This window comes from Calonectris borealis, chromosome 6, assembly GCF_964195595.1.
Source record: "Calonectris borealis chromosome 6, bCalBor7.hap1.2, whole genome shotgun sequence".
Lineage (NCBI taxonomy): Eukaryota > Metazoa > Chordata > Aves > Procellariiformes > Procellariidae > Calonectris > Calonectris borealis.
This window is the reverse complement of record NC_134317.1, coordinates 24,757,931-24,773,653: the sequence shown is the minus strand read 5'-3', so window position 1 is coordinate 24,773,653 and position 15,723 is coordinate 24,757,931. Positions and strand designations below refer to the sequence as shown.

Here is a 15,723-nt window from a genome sequence, read left to right as displayed (position 1 = left end):
TCCAGTGCTGCCATAATCTGCTGTCACCAACAATGCCATTTTTCTCATACCAAAATGCCTTAAAGAAATGCATATGCTGCTTTTGGAAGCTAAAAACCCCTAAATGAACACTGCTATTATTTTTCAGCTTTTGTGCCCTTAATTTCCCCGATGTAATGTCTACCTTTTCCTTATTCTTTTGATTAATTTCACTTCTGCTTCCCCATGCAGGCCCTGCAGGCCCTGCAGCCGTTGGAGCCTCCTGCATCTGCTCTTTCTAGTCGGGCATTGCATTTATGCATGCAATTCTGTGACAAAGATTTCGGTGAAAATCTTGTATTCCTCACTCTGTCAAAAGTATTGGGTGTTCTGCTCACCCGTAGCGTGGCTGTATGAGATCACCCTGCCAAAAAGACTCATCTGCAGCAGTATTTGTTCACGGCTGACTTCCTTCGGGCTGGAGTGGGCAGAAGCCCGCGCAGCTCTTGTTCCTGGTACGTGAATGGAAGGAGCGACGCCCTAAATTCAGCTAGTGGTGAGTTCTGCTCCTTCCAATCGACATGAATGAGACCTGCTCTGCCAGGTTAGCTGGGAAGTGGGTTTGCCTGAGGTCTGGGGGGGCCTCACAAACCAAGCCAGAAAGCTTGGAGTTGAGATAGACGTGAAAAGGGTTTTCAGTGTGGGAATAAAACCTTTGTCAAAAAAACCTCTGAATGCTCTGAAGGCAAAAAAAATACCCTTCTTAGCAACGGATCAAATTCAGGCACTCAGTACAGTTCGTGTACCCCGCCCCGTGCTTTTTCACCTCGGTCACGACTGGTCACATTCCCCCATTAACAACAAGCAGCATTCACTTCTCTGTCCATATTTAACCACAGCAGCTCGGGTTGCCTTGATTTTTTGGGGAGGGAAAGAGTCTTGTGTCTTTGCCAGTGAACGTTCCTTGCAGCCAGGCTGTCGCTCCCTGAAGGCCTTCTCCAGATACCTGCTCCTGCTTCTTCCAGCGTGAGCTCTGACCTCCAGCCGGTGAGGTGGAGCTGGCTCTCGGGTCAGGGGGCCGTGCTCAGGTCAGCCCAGCTGCAAGAGAAATAACTCACGCGAAGGCTGCAGGCTTTCTCGGGCTCGTACGGCTTCTGCATCCTGCTGATTCCAAGCAGCTAGGCCTTTTTCGGGGGGGGACAGAAACTTACGTTACCCAAGAGCTATAATGTGCCAAAGAGCATGGTAACACTCTCCTCCATCTGTTCGGAGTGAACCTGCCAGCCCTGCCTTGGGTGGGCAGGAATGCTCTGAGAGACCCTGAGAGGATCCGGAGAGGCATCATCAGCATTCCTGCAATGCCTCCGTGCGATTGTATCTCCACTGGGCACGGCAGCTGTCCGGCCCAGGATAAAGGTTGGAAGCAGCCAGCCACTTGTTTGAAATAAGATAGCTGCAACAATGGGAGCTGCTGGCCAAGGCACCGGCCAGGACGAGGCCAGAGTTATGTAGACGGAGAGTTTTTACTGGAGGATAAATGTAAATGCAGAGACTGAATGACAAGTTAGTGGGTGAGGGGGAGTGATTTAGGGAAAAAAAAAAAAAAAAAAGACATCCGGCATGAAACACCAAACCAGCTGGCAGACAGCACAAAGGGTATCCAGAAGAAATAGAAAGTACGTCTGGTGTCACCCAGAGGCAAAGCTAAGAAATGTTTTTGTGGGGAATGTTTTCTGGAAAAGGAAATTTGGAGCAGCGTGTAAGAATAGTTGTGGCAGGTCACCTAGTCCAACGTCTCCAAACAGCAGGTGCTAGGGAAAAGTGCAAGAACAGGGCAAGCTTTGGGCAGTATTTCCCCAGGATACTGCCCCAGCCACCTGTGCCTTGTGGCTCTGGGACTTCTGTGACAGACTTCTTGGGGGTTTTTTTATTTAATAGCAGGAAATTAATTTATCAAACTGATTTTTCTGAATACACACAAACTTCTGGCAACCAAAAACTCCTGTGGCACTGAGTTCCACCGTGGCCATACTGTGTGAAGAAGTGTCTTGTTTAAGCCTGCCAACTCGTTTCCCTCGATGCCCTCTACTTTTTTTGCACCTGAACAGTGAGTGAATCCAAATCTGCCTTCTCCAGACCATTTGCGATTTTACAGACCCTACCAAAGCCCTTTCCCTCTCTGGCTTCTCTTCCAGACTGAAGATTCATACTATCTATCCGTTCCAGGTACAGAAGCCAGTCTGTACCACGGGTGTCATCGTCACTTTCTCCTGGGCTTTTTCCAAGCCCCCTTTTGAAACCAGAGGACCAGAACTAAAAAGAGCACTCAGGACACATGGATTTGTAGCAGCGTATTTCCCGTTTGCTTCATCTCTTTTCCTAGGAACTGATGGACTTCCTTTTCTCATGCTGCTGAGCACTTCACAGAACCGTCTCAAGATCTTGTTCCTGAGCGATATCGGTGAGCTCAGAGGAACTCACCATATATGTTTTATATATATAATTCTTCACAGTTGGTCATTTTCTTTGCTAGCCTGAATAACTGAGTATTATTACCAAACACCTCACTTTTCACCCCTTTTCCAGCTGATTTATGACAACAATGAGCAAGCACTAGCATGCCCTGCAGGAATCCACTGAACCTGCCCTGCTATAGAAACCAAACATATATTCCTACCATTTGCCTTTCACAGTTCAGTAAGCCTATGGGTATCTATGGGAGGGTTTTCCCTCTTACTTCAGGTTACTTAGGTTAACAGCTTTCAAGGATTCTACCAGTACCTTCTGAAAATCCCAGTAGATTCAAAGAGATGGATCTCTCTTGAATGTATTTGTTCACTTCTTCAAAGATTTCTCATCCATCTGTGAAGCACAGGGAGCAGCCTCATCGCAGCGCGCAGTCTGTGCGCTGCTGAGGGTGCATCAGAAGTGACTGCGATCTGTTTTCCCTCAGAGAAACAAAATCCCAAATCTGGCAAGTTGCTCTGGTCGAAAAGGATGACGCTCAGCTTTGGGTCTCCAGCTCGGGAAGTTTCTGAGATCTCACCGAGATGTTCAGTTACTCTACAGATAATCCTTTCTCATCTTTGTTTATATATTTATTTGTTTATTAAGTCACAAATCACATTGCCACTTAAAAAAAAATGACCTTCTGTAGACTGCAGAAGATACTTGACTGGTGAAACACATTGTGCTCCCATTTCCAGCCCGGCGGTGCAGTGCCCCTCAGCTGTCATTCCCGAAAACAGGTGCTGTAAATCAATACCTCAGTGGTTATATTTCGCCAGCACCCTGGCAGGAGGCAGCACAGACCTCCTCTGAAGAGACCGTAAAGGTGCTTTGTGCATGCCTCCGCCTGTATGACTGCAGCAAGAGGGAGCCGGGATGATGAAGGTCCACCACGTACTCCTCCTCGTCTCCGCAGGTAACGGTGGTCCAGCCATTGCCTTGAACGGGGGTCGGCCGCTTCCTCAGCGTGCAGGACCAGGGCTTTGCGTATACGTTGGTATGAGCGAACGTACGTTCTGGGAGCAGCCTGTCCTGCTGATAAGGTGTTATGAACACACCAAATCGTTTAAATGAGAGCTCTGGAGTGCATTGGTAACAGCTCAGATATTTGTAATTTCAGACACCAGATATTTTGAAGTGGGAAGTTTTTGTGTTTAATTGTCTTTCTCTCTGTCATCTTTTTGCTGTGCTCCCATTTACTCTAGTGCTCCCTGTATTTCAAAATGTGTGAAAGGATCTAGTAAACATGGCTTGAAATGTAAAAATTCATTACAAGAAATTTCATTAAGTTGTGGGACTACTGACAAGGAAGCAGAATTGATTTGCAGCTGCATGTGTTGTACCAGGATAATTCTTTTTAAACCGTCCCTTAAAAGAGTAAGTCTTTTGTGATCTTAAACACTCTTCACAAAATTCAAGCAGTATACTAAATTCCTACCAAGCCACACCAGAAGGTAGCAATGTGAAGGATTTTAATCCGATTAATAAAGCATAGCAAAGAGCTTGACTTAGATATGATGCTGTGATCATAACTTAAAAACTGAAAGATGACTCCTGCCCACCCCAGCCCAGCCTCCTGGCAGGGGAAGCAAGCGGCGCTTGTCTGCGGCAGACAGCTTTTCTCAATGGCATCCAAGTGTTTTAATACCATCTCATGGCAGGACAAGGCCGAGGCAGAATCCTTGGCACCTCAGCTCAACTATATAAAAGGAGCTGATGAAAAGTCAGTTAGGAAACAAGGGAAAATCCTGGCTTAGGTTGCAGTCAGCAGCAAAATTCTTGTTGACTTCAACGGCCCGGGATTCAAACTGAGAGGAGAAGGCAAGGACGGGATCTGCCAAAAATGTTTGCGGCGAGGCTCAGCTGTTCTGTTCCCTCTCACTACCTTTAAAAGGGGGTACATACAAAAACATCCGCAAGCCCCCCCTTCCGTTTGTTTTACGCCCCGGTAACGGTGAAGCAGCTACAGTCTGGGTACGTGATGCGGCTGCTTTTTCTGCAACAGGTGATCTGGAAATGGGGTTCGTCTGCTTTTCTGTGCGGTGGGAACCTGAGCCCTCGCCCTTGGGAGTGCAATGCCACGCGCATGCACTGCCAAAGCTGCACCGAAACAAAGCCGCTACCTGCCGTTTTCACTCGTGATGCTCTTCTTACAAGGGCTCTTCCATGTAGCCGAGTCACGCTGAGCAGTCTGTGGGCAGAGCTCCCCGAGGACAGGTGGAGACCTTCCCTGAGGAGAGGGAAATGTGAGACCGTGGTGTGAGTGGTTTCCTTCTCTCTCGCCGTGAACACAACCTGAGCTGTGGAGAGGAGCTCCTGCTCTGCTTAGACTTCAGATGCAAGGAGTCTGGATGGTGCTTTCACTCAATGACTGTTGTGCTTGGCCCTGTCCTTTAACGTTACTGTTACAGGCAAGTCCGTGGAGTTGAAGGTGGAGAAGGCAACATCAGAAATCCCTGATTATGGGTATTCTCTACGCTTCACTGTCCACAAGCATTGCATGTAAGCACAGTTGCGGTTTAGGAGAGACTGGAGGAGATTCCTAATGCTCAGTCTGATGTCCACAACCATGGCTATTTGTTTTTGTTCATCTCCTGGTTGGAGGCTGTTGTTGCCTTACTCCTGAGCTGACCTCCAGATCAGATAGGTAGTCACCCCTGCTGACGATATTTGCAATGCACATAATGCACGCCTGAAACGAGGCGTCACGCAGAGGGCTCAGTGTTCACCCACCGCCAGCAGCTTGCTGTTGACAGTATTTCCTCCATGCACGCTGTAGCGTGTCCCCTGTCCCATCTCACTGATGCCACCCTGCTATTCTGCAGCTGGGCTGGCCCTGTGCTATGAAGATGAGACTCGCCTCGTCGAGGACTTGTTCAGGGACTACAACAAGGTGGTGCGCCCAGTGGAGGACCATCGGGACGCTGTCGTCGTCACCGTCGGGCTGCAGCTCATTCAGCTTATTAGTGTGGTACGGTATGAACATGCGGTACATGTTGAACCCCTGGTTTATGTGATAGTGCCAAACAGTGTCATTTTTCTGAGGAAACAATTTTTCTTCCTTTAATCCTGATGTTTGCTGCTACTGCCTCGTTTTCTTTCTTTTTTTTTCTTTAAAGGATGAAGTAAATCAGATTGTAACAACCAATGTACGCCTGAAACAGGTAACCCTAAATATTGTTCACCATTTAATCCAATTCAAATAAATGCATTGGACACAGCCAGGAATGAACTACTCTGTTATACTTTCAGGGGCAACTTGGACAGGTGGGTCAGCGAGCAAAGCATTTCTTCTTTCTGAGGTCTCAAGAGCAAAATGCACTAGACACTAAGAGCCTTAAGAAAAGCATTTTGCACTGTATTTTAAACAGTAGACTTCTGGTATATTTATCTTCTATATTATTTTCTATTTTTTTATAAGCTGCTTAAACCAAAATTTAAGTTAACGTAAAAAATTAGCTGGGGGTCCCGCTAGCATATGTTTATGCATGTCCCAAAGCAAGGGTGCATGTTTCTAGGAAGTACCAAAACTACCCCCAGAAGTGCTGGAAGAGGCTCTCAGTGGCTAAAATCCTCCCTCTTTAGCAATGGACAGACGTCAACCTCAAGTGGAATCCAGATGACTACGGCGGTGTGAAAAAAATCCGCATCCCCTCCGATGATATCTGGCGGCCAGACCTTGTTCTTTACAACAAGTAAGGGGTGCCGGCTGCCTGGGGGTGGGGGGGTAGCTCTGCCCCGTTGCACCACTATGATGGGGCTGCTTTCCCACGACATCTGGGCCAGTGGGTAGCATGCCTCAGAGCAAGCTTCTCCAGGAGCAGGCACGATGGCTCTGGGGGGACCAGTCGATCTGCAGCCAGAGAAATCCTTTTGTGACTAGGTTAATTATGCTGCCCATATTGCTGTTAATGTCCTTGTTCCTTTTGCAGTGCAGACGGTGATTTTGCCATCGTTAAATGCACCAAAGTCCTTCTGGAGCACACAGGCCTGATCACCTGGACACCCCCAGCTATTTTTAAAAGTTATTGTGAAATTATAGTCACGCACTTCCCATTTGACCAGCAGAACTGCAGTATGAAGTTGGGAACTTGGACGTATGATGGTACAGTGGTTGTTATTAACCCGGTAAGCAAGGAGTTTGTAATTGGGAAAAGCAGTAAAGACCTGGATATGTTTTTAGGGAAATCTCAGATTTAGAACGGAATGTAACCTTGTTTTGACTGAAAAACAAGCAGGTACTACCTGTAAAATATAAAAGCCCTATTTGTAGATCTAGCACAAAATTTCCTGGTTTGGCTTCTAAAAATCTCCATACACATAATTCCTGTGCCCTAACAGTCTCCTACCTGTCTACCCTCCAACAGCTTCACGCGACTCCTTATGATGCTGCCTATTCTGCTTTTGTTTGTTTTCTTTTTTTTTGGGGGGTGCTTTTTCTCTGCTCATGACTTTCTATTTCCAAGGACTCTTTCCCTGTCCCCTCAGGTATGTCTCCTATCTGTAAATATTTAATGAGTCTTTCTCTTTAGTCAACTATCCCTGACTGTTTCTGTAAAATATTTACTTGAAAGCTGTGTAGCGGATGATATTCTAAGGCAAAATAACATAGACAAGAGTGGTTTGCTCCCAAAAATGCATTAAATGCCTGAGTTATTGGGAATCCCGTTCCTGAGCGACTGCCAAGTTTTGATTTTGTTCAGAACATCTAATATTAAGGACTCATATTTTTTTTGCTGCCAGGAGAGTGATCGTCCAGATCTGAGTAACTTCATGGAGAGTGGGGAGTGGGTGATGAAGGACTACCGCGGCTGGAAGCACTGGGTGTACTATGCTTGCTGCCCTGACACCCCCTACCTGGACATCACCTACCACTTCCTCATGCAGCGCCTGCCTCTCTACTTCATCGTGAATGTCATCATTCCCTGCCTGCTCTTCTCCTTTTTAACCGGGTTGGTGTTTTACTTACCCACAGATTCAGGTACGTGAATTTATTCATTCCACTGCCATTGAAATTGCTTTTCTAACAAGTTTCTGAGAAATTCGGAGTATTTGAAATCACCAGCCAACTTAAAGGGCAGCGCTTACTAAAACCGGACATTTCTGCTCAAAATAATGGCCCTAAACATTCTGCAAATAAAGGGTAAGCACTGAAAGCTGAAACTATTGATATGAATAAATTGGGCTGATTTCCCACAGAAGTCACTGCTTAACTATCCAGTTTTGCCATAGGTAGTTAGTGTGTTAGTACGTCACGCAGCAAGTGAGTGCACAAGGGGTAAGTGAGGCCCTTCGGCACAGTGTTAGAGCAGAGAGCTTGTTATCTCTTCACAGAAATTACCTCGTGTGACACAGAGAGTAATCTCGGACTCTTCTGGCCTCCTTTGTCCCTGCTGAGCATCTCTTGCTCCCTGCAAGCATTTCCTCTGCTTCATTCATGTTACCTTGTGTCAGCTTTTCATACTGCTTAATTTCATTAAGCCCCTTCTATGAAACACTTGATGTACTTTTTTTTGGTGGAAAACTTTATAGAAAGTTGAACTGGATAGCAAAAAGATGTGTGAATCATGTTTTGTGGTTCGGTTTTGACATCCTACATACTGGAAGACCTGAAATAGCAACTGACCTCTGGTGTCAGATGTGATTTTTGTCTGCCTGCTCAGCCCAGCATGAGCCTGCCAGAGAGTCAGGCAAGCCAATCCCCAGGAGGCTGTGAGCAGGCATTAATCAGGTGCGTATACTTCATCATTCAAAATGCACAGCCCATGAAGTGCTCCTGGCAAGTAAGCTTTGCATGTCCATCACCCATACCTCAGCCCAGTCATACCTGGTGATTCCCACCTTAGTGCTGGAGCTGACGCTGTCAGAGTCTCAGCTTCGGCCAGCCTCGTTACTGCTGTGGGTGCTGGCAGAGATGGTAGCACTCCAATGCACACACGTGTACATGTGTGAATAGCATCATCCACATCCTGTCTTCTCAAATAAATACTCTCTCTACTGAATGATAGGAACAGCAATGGTTTGGGGGTTTTTGTGGGGGTTTTTTTTGCATGGCAGGTGAGAAAATGACTCTCAGCATCTCTGTCCTGCTGTCTTTGACTGTGTTCCTTCTGGTCATCGTGGAGCTGATTCCCTCCACCTCCAGTGCGGTGCCTCTGATAGGCAAATACATGTTGTTTACAATGGTGTTTGTCATCGCTTCCATCATCATCACGGTCATCGTCATCAACACCCACCACCGCTCCCCAAGCACTCACACCATGCCGCACTGGGTCAGGAAGGTGAGCTATATGGCTTTGCGTGTTTCCTGGTTTCCACTGAGCACTCCATATTTTATTGGCAGGTTTTCTAATAAAAGTCAACGAGAATTGGGGAAGTAAATGCATCACGTTAAATCTCTCTAGGCACAAGAGCCAGTGTTTACTACTTAGCTGTGCATAAAGTCAGCAAGACTGCTAAGGTGCTCCTTTAAGTAACAAAATTGTCCACTGGGGTAGAGCCTTGCAGGGAACAGATGAGGCCAAACACGGGCAGCTGAAGGTAGAGGGAAAGGAACGTGGGCCAGCTGGACTCAAGTTACATTTCCTGGTCTAATTCTCCATCTGACTGCAAAACACTGCTGCCTGCCAGAGGCCAAGTTCACCAGCCCGAGTGAGTGCAGAGCACAGAGGCCATTGGGATACCTGCGCTCACCACCCCATTTTGAAAAAGAGAGTTCGGCCAAAGCCATGATCTTCTCTGTACTTTTCCAATAAATACAGTTGCTCTGCAGTCCTTGGGAAGCAAGGAGATCCTTGCACACTAGACTAAATGGTAACCATGAGATATAGAAAGAATTGGACGTCTGTCATTACAAGTTCTTTGCCAGGGAGACAGTACCAAAGGGGATCCATTCAGTTATTCTTGCCTTTTTTAAGCCTGCCTGGGTTCATATTAAACCATGTCATGAATAGGAGATTGTTCTGTGTATTTCTAATTATACTTTTAAGGCTACAGCTTACATCAGATTCACTCTGTGGCATGAACAATCCCTGCAGAAGAGAGATTTCAACAGGCAAACACTGCATGCCCTTAAAATTGCTCTGGCAGCAAGCCTCCGTTATTCCAAAGGAAATTATTGTAAACCTTATATGCATGTATAACAAACATTTGTAATAGCAAAGTCAAACATAAGTAGCCAAAAGAGGTCCTTTGTAGTCCATTCTTCAAGCCAGATTCGTAAGCAATATGTTCCGAATTAGATGAGGGTCTGCTCCGGGACGTAGCACCCCCCTTCATGCGTAGATGTTGGCTATACGGCAGGGGGAAATGGTCTCCAGAAAATGTGTGACAGGCCTGCGGGTGACTCCATCTGCCCCAGGACATACGGCTGACAAAAGCTCCAGTGTGACTAAGGCGCAGGCTGTGACATACTCCGAGAGGGAATCTGAAGCCCATCCAGCGCGGGAAGCGATTTGGGACTGGAGAGGCTTGCCTTTGTTCAGTACACAGCTGCATCTGTGACACAGCCCCGCCGACCAGCAACTGTCGTCTTCTCCCTCTTTGTTTTCAGATCTTTATCGACACAATCCCAAACATCATGTTTTTCTCTACGATGAAACGACCGTCCAGGGATAAACAAGACAAAAATATTTTTGCAGAAGACATTGATATTTCTGAAATTTCTGGGAAGCCAGGTTCTGTGCCTGTCAACTTCTACTCCCCGCTTACCAAAAATCCAGATGTGAAAAGTGCTATAGAGGGAATCAAATACATTGCGGAAACGATGAAATCAGACCAAGAAGCCAGTAATGTAAGGCATTTTTTGTGCATGATTCATTTCTTGCTTTCAAATTGCTACATCTTCCCTCTCTCTCTCTGTTTTTTTTTCCCCCCCTCCTCCCCTTCTTTTTTTGGCAAAATATCCATGCCTCACAAAAACACTCCAAACCCTGTTTTGGCTTTAGCAGGGGATAGCCTTCTCCCCTTGATGCAGTCAACAAGGAGCAACAGATAATAGTCACAGATGGCAATTGAATCTTGGTCAAAAAAAAGAAAAGAAAAGGAGAAAAAAAAAGTGGCAGTGCTAAGGTTTTCTAAATGTGGTGTGTGAAGCCATAGAGATGGAGTGTCTGTGAGTAGCAAAGCAGTTTCAAGAGCTGTAAGCAAGTTCCAAAACACATTCCTTCTGTCTCCCACTCGGGCATCTTCCCCCTGCGGTAAGCAATCTCCTGTCACTTTTGAAAAGCCAGGAAGCAAGCCGGCCTCCAAAAGGCTAGTAGTTTTATCTGAGAAGTGTTAAATGTAATTTAAATTAAATGATAATTCCAATTTCAATAAGGTTTTGTTTTATTCCTGAATGCTACAAGTAGTCCCTGCAAGTTAAGCACGTCATGAGCTACTCTGATTACTGACTTTTTCCACATTGCAAGCCAAAGGAAGGATAAATGCGTGTAGAGTCACATATGGCAGTGTTCCCCAGGAAAACCTAGCTCTCCTCCTTCTAGCCATTCAATGCAATTAAACCCCCTCTTTTATTTCAGTTATCACAGCTCACGCGGCTTTTGCACGGATAATTCAGTACTGGTAGTTCACCTGTCTAAATGATGATGATGGACCTTTCCTGCTGAGCTGCAGGCTAGCCTGAAGACGGGGAGAGAGTCCTCCGGGACAATAACTTGGCCCGTGCTCTCGGGAAGGAGGCGCCTCTTTCCCACGGGCAGAATTTACACCACGGTGTTTGTTCCTGTCACCAAATTCCTGGAGCATGTGGAATGGCTCTGGCTGTAGTCTCATGTTCCCCGTGACTCCTATGCCTCTCTGCAGATAAAGTGTTACCCTCAGCAGGGCTGGCGTGGCTTCAGCATCTCTGGGCTTCGCTTCCTCCTAGACTTACAAGGAGGGTCTTCGGGTTACTGGCAAGTGCTCCCATCGGAAGTGGAGCCCAGCTGCTTGTGTCATCTGGGCTCTGGTGATATCACTTCCAGGGGGTTTCAAAAGTCAAGTTCCCCAAATAATCTGAAGGTTGCGTCTTCTGAAGGCTGCCACCTCATTGCATTCACTTATGAACCACCTCGGAAGAGTACTGATTATCAGTGTCCTCTAGATAAATTACAACAGCCTCTTCTGCTTGGGGGGCAACTAAGGCAAAAGTAGAGGGTGCCTTAGGCCAGTACGTGTCGCTCCGTGAGGCAGAGTTACAGGGTGGAAATCCAGGCCCTGCTGCACTTAGCACCTCGCACTCTGCTCACTCTTACGGTGCTGGGTTCCCAACAAAAGCATCCAGTGAAAAGGCAGTCACAGAGCAAGTGGTTCATGGTGTCCCACCACTGGAAAAAAGACTAAGGGAAATACCAAGAAGGTTTTCCCAAACCTTAGAGTGTATACTAGGCATGGAAAGCAGGGCTAGAGCTAAATTAATGGAAATTGCTTAGATATTTCATGAGAATGAAAAAGCCATAGAAAAACAAAAGCCAATTGGGTCAAACTAAGCATTTTGTTTTCAACATCTTAAACTCTCTTTCAAAAGCAACCATTTGCCTAAAAATTAAGCTTTTCAACATTTCTTTTTAATGAAATTGTTCACCAAATTGCTAGGGTTTCTAAACAGTTTAGTCTTGAAACTTGCATTTCTAGGTTGATTTCTAGGTTGCTTAGGCTTTCTGAATCACTGACCTGCTTTTGAGAAGAAAATGAGTATTTTTTTGCATAATAATAGCAGAACTTAAGGAAGAGCCTTTCTGTTGTTCAAGACAGTAAATTACAAGAATGCCCCTAACAAACATGGCTCTGCAGAGATTTTACCATCTCCTTTGTTTCTTTCCCAGGCTGCAGAAGAATGGAAGTTTGTTGCGATGGTGGTTGATCATCTTCTCCTTGGCATATTTATGCTAGTTTGTGTTATAGGAACATTAGCTGTATTTGCTGGTCGCCTTATTGAATTAAATCAGCAAGGATGAACATCAACTGGAAACTATTTGCTACCCTGGTCAGTATCTGAAAGCATCTTAACTATCAAAACCTGGCCAGCCTCTGAAAGTTTCACAGACAGGAATCGGTCCCTGCTGGGAAAGAGCAGGAATAATAAAATGTAAGGCTCCATACTTAGCACTTCTGAGCTGCTGCTCAGTGGCATTTCGTTGCCAAAAAGAAACACTTGTGTAACTGGTAGACTGAATGGCTGCCAGCCAGGTTTTGATCCATTTTACCATTTATTAAAAATGTTAATGTATTAGTAAGACTGTCTGACTTTGTAACCCACGGATACAATTCCAGTGAAATCAATAGCAGTGTAATAAGCGTTAGCTGAGCTGTAAATCTGTATCCAACTTCAGCGTTCAAGCTGGTTTCAATATCTGCTCTGTGGTTTTTGTATTGGCAGAGTCACAATGACTCCTCTTGTAACACTAGATGTAACCACCAGAAATATCTCCAACTCCATGCTTAAGCACTGGATTTTCATGCACAAACCTGAAATGGCTGTCATATGTGACTCTACCTGTAGAAACTCTTGACACAGCAAAGAGGAGAGACTGTTCCTTACTGTGGGAAGGATCCAGCCTCAGCCAGTTGGGTGCCACTGTTATTTTTTGCTATCAAGTCCCATGGAGGGGGACTTGTAGAGGAGGATTTTTTGCTCTGTTTTATCACCGAGCCCTGCTCTGTGACAATTAGGCATGCCAGTGACTATGTTGCAGTCGCTGCCCTCTTATTTTTACCTGGTAATACTCATTATAAGAAGCCCCACATTCATTATGTATTAATGCTCAGGGTTTTCAGTTGTCAACGTGTTCTGCAATTGCATCCTAAGGGAAAAGTTTAGGCCAGCGGGGAAAGGATGGTATCCATAGGATAATCTCTGTACTCAGCCTACTCTGCTCTGGGAAGGTTGGTTTCCACTCTCCATTTTGAGTGATGACTAATGCGGGGGCAGCTTCAAATTTGGGGGTGCTCAGTATGACATCTTACACACAATTCTCTCTGTTCCCTGAAAACTGTCCCCTGCCCTGCTGAAATAGATCATGAGCATTAAAGTCAGACACAGCATCACAAAGATCATTCCTAGGGAAAGTGTGGATCTCAGTTTTCCTCATGTATGACAAAATGACAGGACACCTCCTCTTCCCAGCAACACAAATAATGACCCAAACTTTATTCAAATGTTGAACAGCAGCTCGCTCTAGTGGCTAAAACAAAGTAGTGCTGCTTTTGGTCAAAGACCTGTAGTAAATACTCAACATAAGCAACAAGCCCATGTGTGTTTCAATAACACGGCATGGAAATACTAGCAGTGCTGCCTATTTTTCTCAAAAATAAATAAGGAGAGGTGAGGCAACTGATACAAGTTACTTATCTTTCCCGGCTGGTTGTGAAGCCCATAGGACTACTTTGCTAACACCCGTAAATAATTTGCTGTGAGTTTAATAAAATAATTTGTATTATGTAAATGCTCTACAGGAATGTGTCATGTCTGCAGAGGACAGACATTTGAAACGCTCTATAGGGAAAATTAGGCCCTTGTGCAATACTTTCATCATTGCGTAGTGTTTGCTGGACAATGTTTTGGTGAGCTGCAGTCCTAAGCAAAGCAAACAGTTTGTCTGGGGCAATCGATCACTTGTAACACTCTGCTCAGCTCTTACGGTTTAGATGATGGCAATCTTTGCCTCCCTGGAAGATCATTAACCCTGTAAACGATTGCTGAAGATGTATGCTGGGCGAAACCTCTGCTGACAGATGGAGTGCTTGCTGCAGCTCTGTTTATCTTCAGTGTGAGTTCTCAGCTCTCAGCCCTTGGAGGGAGTCACGCAGCTCCCTGGCTCACAACGAGCTAAGCTGCAGCCTAACGGTGCCTGGGACTTAATTTGGGAGACTGTGCTTGGCACTAAAATCGACAGAACAATCCTCTTAGAGCAGCATGTGGTTGAAACTTAGCATTAAAAATAAACATCAAGTAACAAGATTCATGGTGAACATCCACAGTATCTTTGTTCAGCTTCCCCAGCTTCCTCAAGGCAGTTCTGGTCTTGGCCTCCAAATTCCACCTATTTGTGTGCCGGGCTGCGTGCGTGCACACATGCGTGCCTGCCTGCTCGCTTCTCCAGCTTTCTTCATACACAGCTAGCTACCACGTTGCAGTGTTTTCCTTCCACTTCCACAGAAAAAGTTTTGAAATTATTTATTTGAAAATTTTTATTTGTGATAGTTTGAGCTGTCTTATGGGCACAGCAAATCTTCCGCCTTGCCATCGCTCTGAGTCTTGATGAACTACTCGCATCTCAAAAGATGTGACACCAGGCAAAAATAAATGCTAACAACTTCACTTCTTAGGTTGTAGAATTTGGGCATTGTACTCTGACTCTCCAAAGAGATGGTCCTCCAAACACCGATAAGCACACTTCAGGAGACAGTTCATCTTTTTTTTGCTTTGCTTTGAATACTCAGACTGTCCCAGTCATCTTTATTCTCTGTTCCTAGCTCACCTTTGAGTGAGGATTTCTTGCATACCACTAACATTCCGTTACCAGTATCCATCTACTGAAAGGGAGTACCCTTACCTACATACAGACTATTTCTTCTTATCTGTTACTGTCCTTTTAACATGTCAGCACATCCGTACACCTGCTAAAATAGTAGCTTTGGAGGTTGTAAATGTGCTGCCTCGGTCACTGTCAAAGATAATTTGCTGTCAATGTGTAATCATTGTCTAATGATTTCTCATTTACAGCACTATAGTCTCTCCCTGCAATCTTAACAGTAAACTCTCCTCGCTCCTAGGCAGGTAGCACCAGCAGCCCCAGGGAGATGGCCCTGGGTAACACTCGTGCGACCTGCACGTGCATCTCTGCTGCCTCGTTGCCTTCAACAGGCAAATTTCGGCTCTGAGCTTCGACTAACAATCCTCATGACAAGCAAAACAAGAAACAGGCCTCACACACTCATTGTTAAATTTCTCTAATAAGTATGAAAAATAATGAAATGCAAACACCGTGGTGCTGAAGTAAGCAGACCTCATTTAAATGAAGGCAAACCAGGGGCCTCTTGGTGAGAAGGTGTCGCTTTTATAGCGATAGTACCCTGAGCAGTTAACCTGTCCCTCTTTTAACTGCCATCTTCTTGCTATTCAAGCTGCTTTTGTTAACTTTGAGCTTGTTGATAATACCCTATTTATGTCCTTAATAGAATAGCTCTCTGGAACATCTCCATCTTCAGTCTGATTCTCTTTCCAATGTTTAAACACTTTGGCAATTAACTTTCCCCTTCCCATCCCTTTAGCTG

General features: G+C 45.5%; 1 protein-coding gene across 1 annotated transcript; it reads left to right on the top strand.

The window, feature by feature from the left end:
• Nucleotides 1–3,342: 3,342 nt before the first annotated feature.
• Nucleotides 3,343–13,479, top strand: CHRNA1 (cholinergic receptor nicotinic alpha 1 subunit). Its single transcript, XM_075153952.1, has 9 exons — nucleotides 3,343–3,382; nucleotides 5,292–5,437; nucleotides 5,586–5,630; nucleotides 6,052–6,161; nucleotides 6,399–6,594; nucleotides 7,210–7,447; nucleotides 8,524–8,747; nucleotides 10,019–10,258; nucleotides 12,273–13,479. The coding sequence occupies exons 1-9, from the start codon at nucleotides 3,343–3,345 to the stop codon at nucleotides 12,402–12,404; spliced, it is 1,371 nt and encodes a 456-aa protein (XP_075010053.1). The 3' UTR covers nucleotides 12,405–13,479.
• The last annotated feature ends 2,244 nt before the right edge of the window (nucleotides 13,480–15,723 follow it).